The 20,341-nt window shown below is 55.0% G+C and overlaps 1 protein-coding gene across 1 annotated transcript in view; it reads left to right on the top strand.

Moving 5' to 3' along the window:
* LOC123345949 (E3 ubiquitin-protein ligase TRIM39-like) overlaps positions 1–8,412 on the top strand; it is a 205,796-nt gene extending 197,384 nt beyond the window's left edge. Inside the window, exons 4-7 of the mRNA XM_044983088.1 lie at positions 214–444; positions 971–993; positions 1,093–1,196; positions 7,787–8,412. Coding sequence (XP_044839023.1) covers positions 214–444; positions 971–993; positions 1,093–1,196; positions 7,787–8,346 — 918 coding nt within the window. The 3' untranslated portion in view covers positions 8,347–8,412. The remainder of the gene's footprint in view (positions 1–213; positions 445–970; positions 994–1,092; positions 1,197–7,786) is intronic.
* The last annotated feature ends 11,929 nt before the right edge of the window (positions 8,413–20,341 follow it).

Here is a 20,341-nt window from a genome sequence, read left to right as displayed (position 1 = left end):
CTTTACAAAGCACCCTAGACAACCCCGCTATGGAACTGGCCATATGGACTCTGAACTAAAACAAACTCTTTATGATACGTTTCCCAAAGAAGTAAATCTCCTTAAAAACCTGATACTGATCTAATCCCCTGCTTCATGGACAGAGGCCCAGTCTGTGTAACTCAGCATCTGGCTCACGTTTTCTCTCTGCCTTTCCTATTCTTCTATTTCAAGGGGAAAGTGAAGAATAGGAGAGAGATGATTGCAGGTGAATTTAACAAACTGCACACACTGCTGAGAGAGGAGGAGCAGCTGATTCTGCAGAGCCTGGAGGAGGAGGAAAGGGAGAATCTGCAGAAACTACAGGAAAATGTCACCAAACTCTCCCAGCAAAGCTCCTCTCTGCAGCAGCTGATCACAGAGCTAGAGGAGAAATGTCAGCAACCAGTTGTGGAGCTGCTAAAGGTGAGACAGCATCAAAATTCATCTCCACAATTCAGAATGAGAACTCAGATCCCTGGGTCTGGATTCCAACAATTAGAGTAAATGTGTTCTGTGGTTTACTGACAAACAGAACATCCGGCTAAGGGCTCCATCAGTTCCAAAATATCCCAGTTCATGTTAGAGGGGATTTCTCCTCATGGAGACCCAGTGAGGCCGTGGGAGATTAAATGGATGATACAAGGTTGATACTGAGCTGAACCCATCCCTGCTCTAACTCCAGAACATTGGACCCAACACAGTCGATAAACACAGATACTGATGGGTTGGGTCCCTAGAAGGGAGAATCCTTTAGCTAAATTCCTGTCTCACCTACATAAATGAAACAAGTGTTAATGCAAAATGTCATAGGAGTTTTTACCACAAAACAGTGAAGCCTGGGAGGGTTGATCTATTTTCTAGATGAAAGTTTGATGCCCAGAGTGAAACTCACACAGTTTTATGCACATTGTGTTAATACAGAACATTGATTCTCTTTTTTTCCTTCCAGGATGTGAAAAGCACATTGAGCAGGTGTGTTTCCTATGTTCATTGCTCTTATATTCTTGGTGGTGGTTCTGGGATGATGTGTGTACAGAGCAGCTGAGTGATGATGGGATGTTTTCTTCATAGGAGTGAGAATGTGAAGCTCCAGGAACCAGAAGCTGTTTCTACTCACCTGAAGAACGTGTATAAAATTTCCCTTGACATGGGGGAAGCGCTGAAGAGATTTGGAGGTGAGTGGATTCTACTGGGACATTCAGCTGTGTTGTGCCTGGGGCTCTGGACAGAGCCTGGGACCCCAGGACACGCATGGGCCCAGCTGACAGGCTTGGAGCTGTGATAGCTGGAGGCTGATGCGCTGAGTGCTGGGCAGTTTGCCTGCTACTTACAGCCACCTGCTGGTACTTGCCCAGGTGTCTGACCAGGCGCCGTCACTCTGACATCCTGACCCCTCCATGGCTGAGTTACCACGTTCAGACATTTCAGGGTGTCTTGGCAAGGTTCCTGCCTCAATTTATCCTCTGCAGCACTCTTTAAATTACACCTCACAATCTAACAGATCCCGTCCTGTGGTCCACTCTGAGTCCAAGTAAACCCCAAAATAAAATCTTTTCCTTCACTCTGCTCCAGCCTCCAGCTCTCACTGCAGCTCCTCACTGTCCTCAAGTCAAGCCGGAGCCGGGCTTGGATTAGTTTCCATCATGGAATCAGACGACTCCAGCCCCCGCTCCTGGAGCTGGGTCATTTCAGACTGTGCCTTTTATTCTCTGCATCCACTTTCTCCAGCTGGGGGCAGCTCTCCAGGGCTCTGTCCTGCTACAGCTGCTGCTGTCATTGTCATCTCTGGCAGCTCCTCCCCCTTAGGGGAACTCCTCTGCCTAGGACAGTGGTCGCCAAACTGTTTTGGTCATGTCCTTCCTTACCTGGTTTGCGCCCCCACCCTGGGAGCTGCTGTCAGGAACTGGGCCAGGAACGGGGCTCCAGTTGGGGCCAGAAGCTGGGGGCCATGGCTGGGAGTGGACCCGCAGTTGTGGCTGGGAGCAGGGGGCTTCGACCGGGGGCGGAACCATGTTTGGGGCTGGGGCTGCAGCTGGGTTCTCAGCCTGGAGCAGGGCTGGGAGTCGGTGGCTGAAGTCGGGGCCGGAGACGCAGCTGGGGCTGAGGGTGGGGCCGGAGTGGAGCTGGGGGCAGAGCAGGGCTGGGTAACATTGCCTTCCCACCACCCATGGGGGCTGGTCCAGGCCCCGTCAGGCCCCCCAAATGTTCCTCCACACCCCCTAGGGGGGCACAACCCACAGTTTGGGGAGCACTGCTCTAGGATCCCCTTCCAGGCCCCTTGCTCTGGTGAGCTCGTCTCCTCAGCACCTTCCTGTCCCTAGGATCCCTTCAGCTGAGCCCTGGTTACCCTTTATCAGCCTCATTAGCTGTTTCGCTGCCGACTAGCCACCCAGGGATTCAATTACTGCCAGGTGGGGCTGGGTTGTCTCATTCTCCCTTACTGGGGCCTGTCACAGGTAATCTGGCCCCTGACTCCCCTAACAGGACCAGCCCTCGTGATACATTTCCCCCCACCCCCAGAGCCAACCTGTATTCAAAGGGAGGCTTGACCATGGCTGACACTTGGTTCTGTTCTGCTAGAAAAGTTTCAAACTCCGGGGAAGTAAATTGGTGGCCACTTCCAGGAGCTGCACGGACCTAGGGAGGAAGGGAGCCTGCCTTAGCCCCGGGCCCCCGCTGCGCCACTGACCAGACTTTTAATGTCCGAGTCGGTGGTGCCAACCGGAGCCGCCAGGGTCCCTTTTCGACCAGGCGTTCCAATAAAAAAACAGACGCCTGGCAACCCTATGGACAGGTGCCAGCCCTAGGTCCTGTCCACATGGACCAGTAACACCCTGCTGAGCCAGGTACAGGCAGCCACATGCCAGCCCAGGCCCCTAGCAGGGACGCTGAGCTGCCAGCTGCCATGGTCACTAACACTGTTAACTCTGTCACCTGTCACTCACCAGGCTTAGAGCCCACAGGGCCCAGCCCCAGGAACTGCTGTAACCTAGAACCAGAGCAATGCAGGGCCGGAAGGGCCCTCGAGAGGTCACCTAGTCCAGCCCCCCACGCTAGGTCAGGGACTAGACTATCCCTGGCAGGGATTTGTCCAACCTGTTCTTACAAACCTCCAGTGACGGGGATCCCACAACCTCCCCTGGAGCCCGGTCCAGAGCTTCACGGCCCTGAGAATTAGCAAGTGTTTCCTCATCTCCAGCCTCAACCTCCCTTGCTGCAGATTGTGCCCATTGCTCCTTGGACAGGCCCTCACCCTGCCCGCTGGGGCACTGGCTGTGTCCCCAAGCCTGAGCATCGCTGTTATTGCACTGAATGGCTGGGGGTGCTGGGCTGGCTCAGGGGGGCAGTGAGGGCAGCTGGGGCCTTTCACTCCCCAGTCACCGATCTCAGCCCAGGCTCAGAGTCCAGTTCCCAGCGGACAGGAGCTCACATCATAACTCACTTTAACGGCAGCCTCACCTGCCACCTCCGCAGGGAGGCCAAGGCCTGAATGGGCTGCAGGGACGATTCCTCCCGAGGGAGAGGCTCCAGAAGCTGTCAGGGCTGAGCCACGTTGGCAGGACAGTGAGGGGCTCACACGGCCTCTATCTCATTATACCCTCAATACACAGAGCTCCAGCAGCCGGGGTGTAAAACCCAATTTGTATCCCCAGCACCCAACTCACTGACACTGTCCCAAGGGTCCTCTCCTCCCGGGGCTGGGGAGTGAGTGAGGGGCACTGGAAGAGGGGGCCCAGGGGGCCATGGCCCCATCACTTTTACCAATGGGAGGGCTGTTCCCTCCCACTTTTTACCAGCTGTAGGGGTGAGCGACACTGGGGCAGGGGGCCGGGAGGAGAGACCAGGGTGTTGGGGAAGAGGTGGGGTGAAGGCAGGGGCTCAGGAAGAAGGGGCAGTGTGAGAGCGAGGGTTCAGGGGTGCGGGGACAGGAGCTCAGGGAGAAGGGCTGGCACGAGTGGGTGACCCCTCTACTTTGAGGGAGCTTCCGTCACTCCTGGGGAGAGCACCATCCCGTATCCTGATACCCCGGCACATCTGTGTATTTGCCGGGTGTACAGAGCTCTCTGTGTGGAGACACTTGTACACTCACCCAGGAACCTGTGCTGGGAGGCCCCACTGCCCAGGAGGCCGAGGGCTCTCACTCCTCTGCCCTGCGGGTGAAGGGAGGGGCCCTGGGGCTGCTGTTCCCCATCCACGGAAGGGGGTGAAGGGGATGTGGACACAGACAATGTCCCCTCTTGCTCTGTGAGGGGCAGACCTGGCTCCACCTGGGCTTCAGAGCCTGAGCTCCAGCCAGAACCTGAAAATCTTTGCGGCTATTTTTAATTCCAAAGAGGGAGCCCTGCGAGCCTGAATCTGTCCACCCTGTTCCAAGACTCACTTCTGCAGGCTGTGTAGAAGGACCCAAAGTGTCACCAGGGTCTGGGTGTGAAAGTTCCCAGCGTGTCTGTCCCAGGGCTGATTAATGGGAGCGAGGGGGGTGGCTGGCACAGTCATTAGATGGAGACACCTGAGCTCCTGGGGCTCTGAGACGGTCTCTGTGACTGTTATCCGCTCTGGGAGATGCCCAGGTGCAGCTGCAGAGGGTCTGTGCTGCTAGCAGCGTCCATGGGACAAATGGCTCTGGGCAGAGATTTCAGGCTGGAGCCAAGTCTCCATTTTCAGCCTAATTTGTGGGGGTGAGATCAGGGGCCCAGGGGGCATTTGTCTGCAAAGGGCAAATTAAACAGCAGCTCTGGACTGTTTCATCGCTGATGTCCTGAGCCTGGCCTGCCTGTAACTGCGTTTCTGGGGATGTTGACAGTCTCTCATTGCAGGTGACTGGGATTGGGGCTCCTAAGTTGCTCAGACAGGTTTGCAGTGGAGCTGGGTGGAATGTTTTCGACAAATAGTTTATTTGCTGCAAAATTATATTTCGGGTCAAGAGAAACTATTCGTGAATCCATGTCGGGTTTGCTGACTAGTTTCAATTAAGAGGAAAAGGTGCCACTGCTTCCCTTGTAGCCTTTAGCCCAGGGGCTGGGCCCTCAGCTGGGAGCCCCAGGTTCAATCCCCCCGTGTGATGCCAGAGCGTGGGAGAGAGAATGACTCTTCAGCCCAGTGAGTCAGGCCCCCACCTGGGAGCCCAGAGTCCAGCTCCTCTGCTCCAGTGACCCTGTAATTATTGATCCATAACCCCAGTGAGGGCCGGCTCCAGGCACCAGCCTACCAAGCACGTGCTTGGGGCAGCACCTTGGGAGGGGGCGGCGATCGGGGTTTGTTTTTGTTGGTTTTGGTTTGGCCAGGTGATGCTGGGGGTGGGGCGGGGACTTGAGCGGCTCTGGGGGGCGGGGACTTGGGCGGCGCGACACGGCACTTGGGGAGGGGTCGGCGCTCTTTTTTTTTTTGCTTGGGGTGGCAAAAATGTTAGAGCTCGCCCTGGCCCCAGTGTGGGGAGGGGTTACGGCCCCTGGCACAGCAGTGTCTCAGCCATGTCTGCCAGGGTTTCCTTTCACGGATGTAGCTGCACCGGTGCAAACCCCTAGTGCAGACATGCTTTGCAGGTGTGAACTGGGACTGGTCCCCGGAGCAGCTTCTCCCAGATGGAGGGGGCAGTAAGTGGGGAAATGCCCCCTCCCCTCCCCACTGTCCTGGCCTCATTAGCAACAGCTGTTTAGCACGCATTTATACCCCTCCCCCTGAAATGCAGACAACTGCTCCCGTGGGGGTGGGGCTCAGCCTTGCGAGGGGAGGGGCTGGCTGTGGGGTTTCCTGGCTGGAAGGTGGGGCCCGTGGGGCCTGCCAGCATGGGGAGTCCCATCTGCTCCCCCTGGGGCAGGGCTGCACCCCCAGTGTGTGTGAGGACAGCACCGACCTGCTCTGAGCGAGAAACCAACCACACATGGCCCGACAGCAACAGAGATTCCCTGGCGCCTGCCCCTCCCTTACCCTTCCCCCACCCCTGTGAGGGACCCTGGACCCAGCGTCTATTCTGACCCCTCACCAACATCCCTCCCGCTCTTCTCACTCCCTTTCTGCTCCCCTGGGCCCCTGCCCCTCTACTCCCACGTTTCCTCCCTGGCACATGCCCCTGCCCTCCACCCATCTCTGCCCCACTGGAACAGCCCATCCCTTCTCCCCCTGCCCTCCTGTCATCTGCCCCTCTCCCCCAAACATCCTCTGCACCCTGGAGCCCTCCCATCACGTCACACCCCCGATATGTCCTGGCATCCACCTCTCCCCTTTCCCTCCTCTGTGCCATGTCTCCCACCCCACCCCTCACCCCAATCTGCTTCCCTGGTGCCTACCACTGCCATCACCTCCCCTACCCTCTGATGGCCACACCACCCCTCACCCTTCTCTGCTGTCCTGGCTTTCGCCCTTCTTACTCCCCTCAGCCCTCCTGGCATCTGCTCCTCTCCTTCTCTGACCCCTGGCACCCGCCCCTTCCCTCACCCCCCTGTGCCCACCCCTCCTCTAGCCCCACTCTGACCCCTGACACCTGCCTCTCCCCAACCCCTCTCCTAACACCTCCCTCTGCCCACCTGCCCTGCCTCTCACCCCTCTCTGCCCCCTGGGGCTTCTCCCTCCCCTCCTCTGCCCTCCCTGTGCCTGCCCTTCTGCTCAGCCCCCTCAGTCCCCTGGCACCTGCCCTTCCCCTCCCCCCCGCACCCTCCTGCTGCCTGCCCTTCCTCCTGCCCCCCCAACACCTGACCCTCCCCTTGTCCCCTTCCTTCCTGGTGCCCAGCCCCCTCCCCGCCCTCTGTCCCACTGACCCTGCTCTCCTCTCGCCCCTCTGCCACCATCACTCATGCCACCTTCTCTTTATTTCTCACCCCTGCCCCTCACCTCCCCCTCTGGCTCCGTGACACCTGCACCCCTCACCACCCCTCCAGTCCCCTGGTGCCAGCTCCTCCTCTGCCCCAAGTCCCAGCTCTGCCCTGGCCCAATCTGCCTCCCTGGTGCAAGTCCCTTCCCTCACCTCCCTTTGGGACCCCTGGTCTCAGCCCTTCCCCTCACCTCAGCACTCCCCCACCCCTCCCCTCCCCCTCTCCTAGCCCCTGGGCCCCTGGTGCCCACATCTCCCTGCACACGCCTCTGCCCCCCTAGGGCCTGCCCTTCACACCCCTCTCTCTGCCCCCCTTTTGCTCACCTCCTCCCTCACCCCCATTCTGCCCCTGTGGCACCAATGCCTGTTCATTCGCTCCCCCCCATGGTTTCACCTCCTCACTCCTCATCATCTCACCCCTTTGAGCTCACCCTGCCCTTGATTTCCCCTGCCCCATTGGCGCTCCCCCCATTCCTTCACCCCCCTGTGCCCCCTGGTGCCTGCCCCTTCCCTTGCTTTCCTGTGCCCCCTGGGGTCCATCCCCTTCTTCTGCCCTGGTGCCCACCCCTCCCCCCACCCCCTGCAGCCCCCTGGAACCTGCCCTTCCCTTCACACCCCTGTCTGGTGCCCCTCCTTTCCCTTATCACCCCATAGCCCTTGTACCTGCCCCACCCCATGTCCCTCCCTCCCCCCCCGCTCCTGTCACCTCCCCCTCCCTCTCCCAACATCAGTCTGTCACCTCCCCTCCCCGCCTCCCCTGACACCTTCTCACCCCTCCCCCGCTCCTCCTGCCCTTTCCCCTCATTGTCTCCTCACAGGCAGAGGGGCCCTGACTCCCCTCAGGCAACAACCCCTCTGACTTCCCCCACAGTGATTAACGCGGCTGCAGGTTAATTTCCCTTTGATCCCAGTGACCAGCCCCTGCCCCTGGCCCTGACTCTGTGACTCTCTCCCCAGTGGACGTGACTCTGGATCCAGACACGGCTCATCCCGACCTCGTCCTGTCTGAGGATCAGAAACGTGTGAGACGGGGAGACACTTGGCAGGATCTGCCCGACAATCCTGAGAGATTTGATACGTACCCTGAAGTTCTGGGCGCTGAGGGGTTTGCGGGCGGGAGGCGTTACTGGGAGGTGGAGGTGGGAGACAAGCCAGGCTGGGAACTGGGGGTTTGTAGGGAATCTGTGAGCAGGAAAGGGGAGAGCACATTCTCACCTGGGAATGGATTCTGGGTCGTGTGGCTGGAGGAAGGGGAATACAAGGCCGGCACCTCCCTCAGGACCCCTCTCCCCGTGAGCGTCAGGCCCAGCCGGGTGGGGATTTTCCTGGACTATGAGGCAGGCGAGGTCTCGTTTTACAATGTGACTGACAGGTCCCATTTCTTCACTTTCACTGACACCTTCTCCGGGAAGCTCCGCCCTTATTTCTGTCCTGGTCTCAACGCTGGGGGTACAAACGCGGCTCCCCTGATAATCTGCCCGGTCCCAGCTCAGGCCGGAGGGAATCTCGGTCCCTGACAGTGACCCCGCGGCACAGACTGGCCCCTCCCAGCCCTGCTGCTCTTCCTGCCCCCGGTGGTGGGGGCCAGTTACTGCAGCAACTGGACTTTCTCTGCTGACCCGATGCTGCCAGTTTCCCTTTTCAGCTGGAGGTCCCAGTCGAAAACCGGACACCTGGGAACCCCCAGCCCCCACCTTCCCTGTCCCCTGCCCCAGGGGTAGCAGATGGTGGGGGATGGGGTCATTCACTCCGGTCAGAATTTTCTACCCCTGTGAAATCTCAATATAAAATATGAAAGTAAAAAGATTATTTTAATTTAGAAAACATTATTGTAACAAGGTGTAAATACAAGAATATTTTAATTTACATTTAAACACTATTTTAAAAACAAGTATCTAAATATATTTGTAGAAATGGAATTATTTACATTTTTATTTTTTTCCCTCAAATCTATAGTGAAGTTTAACTTCTCTAAATAACGTCATTTGTATTTCAACTGTGGAATTTCAAGAAATCCAAAATATTTATCTTAACAAAATAAACTATTAAATTGTCAGACTGGGTTGTTCAGTTACAATGTACATGTGTCATAAACATCACAACTACACACATGTGCAGCTGCTCTCTCTCTCTTTCTCCCCCCCCACCCTTATTGTCTTGACTGGTTCTCTCTGGAAGGCAGGGCACATATGCTCACGTCCTGCATTACATCTTTGAAAATTAATAGTTGAAAAAAATGATAGAATTAAAAGCAGCAAAGAGTCCTGTGGCACCTTATAGACCAACAGACGTTTTGGAGCATGAGCTTTTGTGGGTAAATACCCACTTCGTCGAATGCATGTGGTGTAAATTTCCAGAGGCAGGTATAAATATGCGAGCAAGAATCAGGCTAGAGATAATGAGGTTAGTTCAATCAGGGAGGGTGAGGCCCTCTACTAGCAGTTGAGGTGTGAACACCAAGGGAGGAGAAACTGCTTTTGTAGTTGGCAAGCCATTCACAGTCTTTGTTCAATCCTGAGCTGATGGTGTCAAATTTGCAGATGAACTGTAGCTCAGCAGTTTCTCTTTGACGTCTGGTCCTGAAGTTTTTTTGCTGCAGGATGGCTACCTTTAAATCCTGTATTGTGTGGCCAGGGAGGTTGAAGTGTTCTCCTACAGGTTTTTGTATATTGCCATTCCTAGTATCTGATTTGTGTCCATTTATCCTTTTCCGTAGGGACTGTCCAGTTTGGCTGATGTACACAGCAGAGGGGCATTGCTGGCATCCCTACCTGCGCCCTGTGCAGCAGCACTCTTGGATCAATAATCCATAAAAGCAAATACTTTCTAAAACTAAAACAAAATGTAGCCCCTTCTTTTGCAATGTTCTTCAGGAGGCAGCAAACACTTTTCATCGTTGTCCAGTGGGGGATGGAGCTGCCCCTTGCCCAGCCACTCTATGCTGCGCTACCTCACAACAAAGGGACTGCACCTGCAGAGGGAGGAGGGGAGGAGACACACATGTTATGGCATCTCCCCCCAGCACCCACCGGGAGTTGACTGACTCTGAGGGGGCTTCCTGGAGTCTGGACCTGAGCAGCTAGGGCTTGGTATTTGCTTTTATGGGTTAATGATCCAAGAGTGCTGCATTGTTTCCGTATTCAGAACAGTATTAATCAAGTTGATAGTCTTAGTTAAATACATTTTCTGACAATAGTGATATTGTGCAATAGAGGGAAACTGTTATGCGCTTACTGTTTCCAGTCCATTTTTACATTATTTTAAAAATATATAGATCGGCTTACAAGGCAGGTGGGGGTGGGAGGGGAGGCGCAGGACATGGACCCATTCTGGGCACCACCAAAAATTATACAAACCTGTTGCCCCTGCTGCTGTGCCAGCACAATGGTGAATAGAAGTCATTGCTGCACTGTGTCATTGTTGGAGAAAAACTTAGTTCTCACTTTTTGGTTGGGTGCAGCAGAGTCAGATACTTTATTTTCTCTTTACAATTGTATAGAGGGAGGGAGAGCCCTAGGACACAGGGTTTCCCCAGTCCTAGGCAGGTCTCTCAACAGGTAAACAATTACAGCAGCATTTATACTTTTTGTTACATACAATAATAGGCAACAGCTGCATTTTGTTTATACATAGGCCATCTTGATATCTTATTTTTCTCACTTCTATTTAGACGCCAGTCTACATTCATTATCGACACAAGGTCGCAACGACTTCTCCCACAGTTCTTTCTCACTCGCCTCACACAATCCTCGCTTCTACAAACCTCGCGTTATTAGGGTTACAGCCAGCCTGACTCTTGCTCACAGAGACTGTCATGCATTGAAATCCCTGTCCGTTCTTGCTCTACTTCCACATCATCCATTAGTTCATAGGGGCACTTGTTACAGCTGTTATTGTGCAGCAATATAAATACAGAGAACGATAAACAATTCGCTTGGCCAATGTTTAAAAACACTCCAGATGTATTTAACATGGGGAGAGATGCAAAGTGTTTGATTTAACAGGGAGCCATCCGCTCAGGTCCACTTCATTGCAGGGGTTGTAAAGTTAAGTCCAATCCAAACAGGACTTTTGCCTGGCATAAAATCCTGTATGAACCCCGTCCTGAGATCTTCTCATTTCTGTCCCCACCTACTGCATCTGAGGAGTGGGGAGGCCAATGCTTATGTGGCTGCATCCTCCAGACTTTCCAGAGTCCCCCATCCTAGCTGTGAGGGGAGGGGTCTGCAGGAGGGGATTTGCCCATCCCAGCTGTGGAGAGACCCATCCAGACATGCAGGACTGTGGGCAGAGATATGACTGAGAACAGGAGGTCTCATGGGCAGTGTGAGATGTGGATTGAGAATTGATCCTAGAGTCAGTATTTTCTGTGCCCACCAGCAGGGGGGTCTATTGTTTCTGGTTCTGTTTTTAAACATAAAGAATTTAGGGGCAAAAAGAGCAGTGGGGATGGAGAGAAATTAACAAAGGGGAAAGTGAGGCTGAATCTCAGGGGAAACTTCCTGGCAGTGAGATCTGTGGGGCTGGGCAACCATCTCCCCCAAGGCCAGCGCTGGGCACCCCATTATTCCATGTTGCCTCTGGGAACCCTGCATCACCAACCCCCCTGAGACCTTACAGTGCGTATGAGCTGAAACAACCCCACAGCCACCTCTGGGCCCTGCTCTGGGCTCCTCCCTGTGCTGCCTGCAGGCTAAGTGGGACACAGGCATTGGTAGCAGCCTGGTGTATTGCAGCCTCCAGGATTCCCCAGTGGCAGCAGCTGGTGCTGCCCCCTACAGTACCTCAGCTGCACTGCACAGCAGTTACATTCCTGCTGGGACTTCACTCCACCCTCCCCCAAGGAGGAGCTGCCCCTGCTGGTGACAGGTGTCTGCAGGGCCAGGGCCCCTAAGCAAGAGCCCCTGGTGACAGGGGTGCCAAGTTTGTATCATTTTTGGTGGTGCCCAGAATGGGTCCAAGCAGAGCCATCTTGTCCATAGTACGGACCGGGGCAACCACCCTGGACCCCGCGCTTTAGGGGGCCCCATGCTTCGGGGAACATGGAGTCCAAGCAGAGCCATCCTGTTCATAGTACGGACCCCGTGCTTTGGGGGGGCCCACACTTCAGGGGGATGTGGGGTCCAGGGCAGTTGCCCGGTCTGTACTATGAATGGGACCCCGTGCTTTGGGGGGCCCCACACTTCAGGGGGATGCGGGGTTCAGGGCAGCCAGGGGGCTAGTGGGGGGCCTGGCTCCGGCAGCAGCAAGGTAACTGGCCCCAGCCCACCCCGCCCTGCCGGCTCTCGGCATCGCTTGTGGGAGGGGTTGGAAGCGGGAAAGAGGCGGGTTGATGGGGGTTTGGGGGAAGGGGTGGAGTGGGGGCAGGGAAGGGGCAGAGCAGGGGTGGGCTTTGGTGAGGTTGCTCACTGCTGCTGGTGCCAAGCCCCTCACTATCCCCCCCCCCCCCCCCCCCGGGCCGCCCTGGACCCCGTGTCACCCTGAAGCGCAGGGCCCGGGGCGGTTTCCCTGGTCTGTCTTATGGATGGGACGGCTCTGAAAATAGAAGCCCAAACATTGGTGGAGCCGGGCCCACATTCCTAAATATTGGTGGAGCACGGGCACCACGGGCCCATATTCCTCGCCGCCTATGCCTGGTGAGTCACTGGAACGCACAGTGCAACAGGGGAGAGTCTAAGGAGCGACCCTGGGGGAAGCAGAATCAATTCTGAACAGGCCCTAAAGTGCCAGGGCTCAGGGCTTTGGGCTTTTCTGCCTGTAGCTCATTTCATGAGGTGAGGCCCATGGTGGTGAAATGAATGAATGAGACTGAAGGTACGTCTACACTACGGGACTATTCCGAATTTGCATAAACCGGTTTTGTAAATCAGATTTTATAAAATCGAGTGCGCGCGGCCACACTAAACACACTAAATCGGTGGTGTGCGTCCATGGTCCGAGGCTAGCGTCGGTTTCTGGAGCGTTGCACTGTGGGTAGCTATCCCGTAGCTATCCCATAGTTCCCGCAGCCTCCCCTGCCCCTTGGCATTTCCGGGTTGAGATCCCAGTGCCTGATGGGGCAAAAATCATTGTCGCGGGTGGTTCTGGGTACAGCCTCACCCCTCCCTCCCTGAGCAGCAGACAACCGTTTTGCGCCTTTTTTGCTTGGTGAACTGTGCAGACGCCATAGCACAGCAAGCATGGACCCTGCTCAGCTCCATACCGCAATCGTGGATGTTTTAAACACCTCGCGCACTCTCGTGCAGTCTATGGTGAACCAGGACCTTCAATCCGAGGCGAGGAGGAGGCGGATACGGCAGCGCGGCGATGACAGTGATGAGGACGTAGACACAGAATTCTCTCAAACCGCGGGCCCCTGCGCTTTGGAGATCCTGATGGTAATGGGGCAGATTCTATCCATTGAACGCCGATTTTGGGCCCGGGAAACAAGCACTGACTGGTGGGACCGCATTGTGTTGCAGGTGTGGGACGATTCCCAGTGGCTGCGAAACTTTCGCATGCGTAAGGGCACTTTCATGGAACTTTGTGACTTGCTTGCCCCTGCCCTGAAACGCCATAATACCAAGATGAGAGCAGCCCTCACAGTAGAGAAGGGAGTGGCGATAGCCCTGTGGAAGCTTGCAACGCCAGACAGCTACCGGTCAGTCGGAAATCAATTTGGAGTTGGAAAATCTACTGTGGGGGCTGCTGTGATGCAAGTAGCCAAAGCAATCACTAAGCTGCTGCTACGAAAGGTTGTGACTCTGGGAAACGTGCAGGCCATAGTGGATGGCTTTGCTGCACTGGGACTCCCTAACTGTGGGGGGGCGATAGATGGAACCCATATCCCTATCTTGGCACCGCAGCGCCAGGGCACCCAGTACGTAAACCGGAAGGGGTACTTTTCAATGGTGCTGCAAGCACTGGTAGATCACAAGGGACGTTTCACAAACATCCACGTGGGATGGCCAGGGAGGGTTCATGACGCTCGCGTCTTCAGAAGCACTACTCTGTTTAAACGGCTGCAGCAAGGGAATTACTTCCCAGACCAGAAAATAACAGTTGGGGATGTTGAAATGCCTGTCGTTATCCTGGGGGACCCAGCCTACCCCTTGATGCCATGGCTCATGAAGCCATACACAGGCAGCCTGGACAGTGGTCAGGATATGTTCAATTACAGGCTGAGCAAGTGCAGAATGGTGGTGGAATCTGCATTTGGCCATTTAAAGGCGCGCTGGCGGACATTACTGACTCGCTCAGACCTCAGCCAAACCAATGTCCCCTATGTTATTACTGCTTGCTGTATTCTCCACAATCTCTGTGAGAGTAAGCGGGAGACCTTTATGGCGGGGTGGGAGGCTGAGGCAAATCACCTGGCCGCTGATTACGCGCAGCCAGACACCAGGGAGATTAGAAGAGCATACCAGGAAGCGGTGCACATCAGAGAAGCTTTGAAAACGAACTTCATCAATGGCCAGGGTACAGTGTGACTGCTGTGTTTGTTGATGAACACCCAACCCCCTTGATTGACTCAGTCCCTGTAAGCAACTCCCCCTCCCCCTTCGAGTACAGCTTACTTATGCAAATAAAGTCACTCTCATTTAAAAAGCATGAATTCTTTATTGATTCATTATAAAAAGAGGGAGAGAAGTAAGGGTGTGGTTTGGGAGGAGGATAGGAGGGATGGAGAAGGCCATTAAAAAAAATTCACAGTAACGACATCCTTCTGGTTGGGCTGTCCACGGGGGTGGAGTGGGCGGGTGCACGGAGCCTCCCCCCACACGTTCTTACACATCTGGGTGAGGAGGATGTGGCATGGTGAGGGTTGAGGGTGGTTATACAGGGGCTGCAGCGGCACTCTGTGATCCTGCTGCCGTTCCTGAAGCTCCACAAGACGCCGGAGCATGTCAGTTTGATCACGCAGCAGCCCCAGAGTTGCATCCCGCCACCGCTGATCTTCCTGCCGCCACCGCTGATTTTCCTGCCGGTTTTCCTGCCGCCACCTCTCATCTCGGTTGTCCCTCCTGTCCTCACGTTCATCCCTCCTGTCCTCACGTTCACTGGCCTCTTTCCTGTAATTTGATACCACGTCCTTCCACTCATTCAGATGAGCTCTTTCATTGTGTGTAACTTCCATAATATCCGAGAACATCTCATCTCGCGTCTTCTTTTTCCTCCGCCTTATCTGTGCTAGCCTTTGGGATGGAGGAGGGATGGTTGAAAAATTTGCAGCTGCATGAGGGAGATAAATATTTAGAAAGATACATTTTACAGAACAATGGTTATACTCTTTCACAGTGAACAGCACTATTCACCTAGCACATGTGATTTCCCTACAAGGTCGCATTTTTCATCTTAATAGTGAGTGCTTGCAGCTCTGGAGTTACAGATCTCACAGACACAGGTCCAGGCATCAGAATTCAGCTTGCATGCGGCCATGGTAAGCCACTGTCTTTCGGCTTCTGTAGTGATTTACCCCTCCCCCCCAACGCATGGCTAATACCACGCTAGCTCCCTGCTAATCAACAACCTTCCCACCCCCCCACCCACTGCGTGGCTGGTAGCTTGGGGAAGATCGCCTCGCCGGTGACCAAACACAGAAAAGATCATCGGCATTTCACTCCCCCCCTCCCCCCGCTTCGCTACGTGCAGGAAAGTGTTTTTTTTAAGCTGCTGCAGTCCACGAACCCAGTAGAAAAATGGCCACCCCCCTTACTTAAATTCCTGATTTTTAACCAGGTTATCCTGAACGATATCACTTTGCTGAGGATAACAGAACAAGATAAAGAGCGGATGCTTCTTGAATGCCAGCAGTCACCGGGACCATACGCTGCTATGCTTTGCCACGCAATGATACCTGATTACTTGCTACATGCATGGCGTGGTAAAGTGTCCTACCATGGTGGGCGGAACAAGGCTGCCTTGCCCAGAAACCTTCTGCAAAGGCTTCTGGAGTACCTACAGGAGCGCTTCATCGAGATGTCCCTGGAGGATTTCCTCTCAATCCCCGGACATGTTAACAAACTTTTCTAAGTAACTATACTGTCTGCGAATGCATCCCAAGTCCTCAGGGCAAATCAATCATTAAAAAAGGCTTGCTTAAAAAACAATGTTTGCTATTTGCAAAGGTACACTCACCAGAGCTCCCTTCCATGGCGTCATTGTCTGGGATAGTGGCTTGTGAGGGCTGGGAGGACGGTAATTCCGTCAGGGTGATAAAAAGCTCCTGGCTGCTGGGGCTCACGGAGTGCTGTGTGCTCTCTGCTAGGTCTTCCTCCTCTTCTTCATCTTCATCTTCCCTGTCTGCATAATCCTCAGCCATGGCAGAGATTACAACCCCCACCTCGGAATCCACGATCAGGGGTGGGGTACTTGTGGCGCAGCCCCCTAAAATTGCATGCAGCTCAGCATAGAAGCGGCATGTTTTTCAACCTGCCCCGGACCTTCCGTTTGCTTCTTTGGTTTTCTGGTAGGCTTGTCTGAGCTCCTTAACTTTCACTCTGCACTGCACGGAGTCCCTGCTGTGGCCTTTATCCGTCATAGCCTTAGAAATTCTTTCAAATACTTTTTCATTTCATCTTTTGGAACGCAGTTCTGTTAGCACTGAATCCTCTCCCCAGATAGCGATCAGATCCAGTACCTCCCGTGCAGTCCATGCTGGGGCTCTTTTACGATTCTCAGGAGACTGCATTGTTAACTGTGCTGATGAGCTGTGCGTGGTCACCTGTGCTGATGAGATCTCCACGCTGGGGAAGCAGGAAATGAATTTCAAAACTTCGCGGGGCTTTTCCTGTCTACCTGGCCAGTGCATCCGAGTTCAGAATGCTGTCCAGAGCGCTCACTGGTGCACTGTGGGATACCGCCCGGAGGCCAATACCGTCGATCAGCGGCCACACTAACCCTAATCCGATATGTTAATACCGATACTAGCGTTACTCCTCTCGTTAGGGAGGAGTACAGAAACCGGTTTAAAGAGCCATTAAAATCGATATAAGGTGCCTCCTAGTGTGGACGGTTGTGGCGTTAAATCGGTTTTACGCTCCTAAAACCGATTTAAACGCCTAGTGTAGACCAGGCTTGAATTTCCCCTCCCTGTTCCTCTCCTAGGGCCCTCGATTTCGAACTGTGGGCAGAATTTCTGCTGAGTCTGCATCACTCACAGCTGGGAGGAGTTAGAGGGAGACTTTCACGGACAGGTGTAAATACCGTCCACCGTCCCAGCAGGGCATGTGGAGGCCTCCTGCAAAATCCCTGCCCTGTTCACCAGAACCAAACTGGCTGCGGGAGGGGCTTCCCCACGAGGAGTTATTGCTCCCCCCCCCACTGCTGTAGGTGGCTTCTCAATAGACCACAGAGGGGATTAAAGGTTCACTTACCCCCAACTCTGTCATCAAAGGCCCCCATTTGCCCATCTCACCCAGTGCCAGGCCCTCCGAGTGTCTCCCATTTCCTGCTTCCAGATTTCTGACACAATCAGTGCAGTTCTGCCTGCTGATGCCTAGAACATTTGCTGAAGTGTTGGAATTGATCAGATGCAGCATTGAAACATTATTGTGTTACACACAGAGAGGTGAAGTGCATTGAGTTGAACATAAGGCCTCTGTACCTCAAAGCAGCACCCTGCAAGCCCCATATTCACCACTGTCAGATCATTATGATATGTTTTGTATAAAGTATGTGTTGTGAGGTATCATTTTAAAAATCTTGATCTGTTGGATTGTATGTGAAGTTATTAATTGTTGCTATATGTGTTACTGAAATATGTTGTCAGGTTGGGAACATCACAACTAGCCTTTCAGGTACAACAACGGAGTAGCCAGACAGCGGTAAATGGTGCAACAACACCCATCAAGGAAAGAATCCACTCTCCAGAGACTGTGTACTATGGAGACAGCTTGACCAGTGGGGACTGAGTGACCCTCATGTCACAGCAAAAGATCTTTCCAGCAAGCTGGAAGAAACTATAACAGAAGGGGGTCCCAGGCTGGAAAAGAGTCCCAGCCTGTGTATTGAGGAACTAGACCATCTGTCAGGGGGAGACACTGCTTGATTCAAAGCCTCTTTAGTTTGTAGAACTTAGACTGGAAATTTATTTTCATTTCTTAGGTAACCAGCTTTGATCTCTACATTTGCTACATATAACCACTTAAAATCAATCTTTCTGTAGCCAATAAATCTGTTTGATATTTAATCTAAAACTGTGTGTTTTGGTTGAAGTGCTTGGAACATCTCAGCTACATTTACAAAGGCTAGTTCACGTCTTCTCCACATCAAGGGAGGGGGCGGACTGGGTAATGAGCTTATATTGGCCAGGCTTCTGACCAGGGCAGAACCAGGGCCGGTGCAAGGATATTTTGCGCCCTAGGCAAAACTTCCACCTCTCCTCCTCCCCCTGCACATCGGTTCATTGTGGGGCAAATTGCAATGAGCCTTTATAGACCCCAGGGGCCAGCCTGCCCTGGGGCTGCTCCCCAGACCAGGTTCCCCCCTCTCCACCCTCAGAACTCCCCTGGAGGATGCACAGCCCCCCGCGAGCCCTTCCCACCCCACTCCAGCGGCCCCCATCCCGAGTCCACTCACTGGCTTTGCTGGGATCAATATCATTCCCCATGCATCATCTGCAATGACCATCCCATAGGCACTTGCAGAGCCGGTGTACTCGCTGTGACAACCTGGCTGCAGACGCATACATTACACTCTAAACAGCACAGCAGCTGCAACAGTCACACACACTCCTCATTTGCACACACAAAAACCCAGCCCACAGCCACAACCAAACCTCACGCAGCCTGAATCTGTTAACTGGCCACTTCACCTTGAATCAGGGCCGGCTCCAGGCACCGGCCTACCAAGCACGTGCTTGGGGCAGCACCTTGGGAGGGGGCGGCGATCGGGGTTTGTTTCTGTTGTTTTTGGTTTGGCCAGGCGACGCTGGGGGAGTGGGGACTTGGGCGGCGCGAAGCGGCACTGTGGGGGCGGAGACACAGGCGGCCCAACCCGGTGCTGGGGGCGGGGACTTGGGCGGCACAACGCTCGGGGGGCGAGGACTTGGGCGGTGCGACGTGATGCTCGGGGGGCAGGGACTTGGGCAGTGCGATGCGGTGCTGGGGGGCGGGGACTTGGGCAGTGCGACGCGATGCTGGGGGAGCGGGGACTTGGGCGGTGCGATGCGGCGCTGGGGGTGGGGACTTGGGTGGCGCAACGCTCGGGGGTGGGGACTTGGGTGGTGCGACGCGACGTGGCACGGGGGGGCGGGGACTTGGGCGGCGCTACACGGCGCTGAGGGGGGCGAGGACTTGGGCAGTGTGATGCAGCGCTGGGGGCGGAGACTTGGGCGGTGTGACGCTCGGGGGGGGGGGACTTGGGGGACGCGACGCGGTGCTGAGGGGGCGGGGGCGGGGGGCAGTGCTCTTTTTTTTTTGCTTGGGGCGGCAAAAATGTTAGAGCCGGCCCTGCCTTGAATGGTCCCTTGAAATGCGTGTTAACTGCTTATGCTAAACAATCTGTTCCAATTTGTATTTAGCAGTGACTGAGTATATTTCCCAGAGGGAAGAAGAGCTCTGCTTGGCTCGGAAGCTCGTCTCTCTCACTAGCAGAAGTTGGTCCAGTAAAAGATATTATCTTGTCCCACAACCACACCCACCAGCTCCAGCCACAGACTCTCACCTCTCCCCGCTGCCAGCCGTGCAACACACACATGCAAACTTAATGTTGCGCAATGGATTTGGCCACATCCAAAAGTTCCTGGAACTCATGTGAGTCATTTGGGATGGGATGGTCAATGCCAGCCTCAAAGCAGGGGCATAGATTCAGCACTTATGTGAATTCCCAAGTCAGGCCTGTTTCTGAGGTCCTTAATGCAGCGCTGTTTGTGTACCCAGGACTGAGCCCAGTTGAGATGCCAGAGGCCAAAGCAGTACCAGGCCCTGAGCAGTGAGCTCTCAGCACCTTCCCCCTGGACACTCCTGGCTGCTAGTTCCTCTCCCCTGCTTGGCTGCTTCTCAGCACCCGCATCAAGAATTCCAAGATCATTGGGCAGCACTCATCTCTGCATGTCAGGAGCCGCTGCCGCCGGGGCGCGGGGCCCTGGGAGGGGAGGGGCAGCGGTGGCTCACACACCCAGGAGCTGCAGAACTGGAGCCCGGTGAAGGGAGGCGCTGGGGGGTGCGCCTGCCCAGGCTGCGGCCTGGCACACTCCCGGGGGCTCCTGCAGTGGATGCATGCAGGCAGTGCCCCCCGTGTGCTCCCCGGTTCCCCCCTCACCATGCTCGCGCTCAGTGGTTCCCAGGAGTGTGAGCTGCCACCGCCACTGCCCCTCCCGGCAGGCTCAGGGCCCCGCACCGCGGTGGCAGCTCACATGCCCGGGAGCCGCAGAGCCCGAGCATGGGGGCATGACAATGGGGGAGCTGGGGGGCACATGGGAGCCACCGCCCACATGCATCTGCTGCAGCCTGCAGAAGCCTCGGGGGGGGGGGGTTGCCAGGCCGCAGCCTGGGCAGGAGAGGTGGGGGGCACAGCTGCTCCCTGCCAGCG

This window comes from Mauremys mutica, chromosome 12, assembly GCF_020497125.1.
Source record: "Mauremys mutica isolate MM-2020 ecotype Southern chromosome 12, ASM2049712v1, whole genome shotgun sequence".
Lineage (NCBI taxonomy): Eukaryota > Metazoa > Chordata > Testudines > Geoemydidae > Mauremys > Mauremys mutica.
Note: the sequence above shows the minus strand (reverse complement) of the source record. Positions and strands in the feature narration are given on the sequence as shown.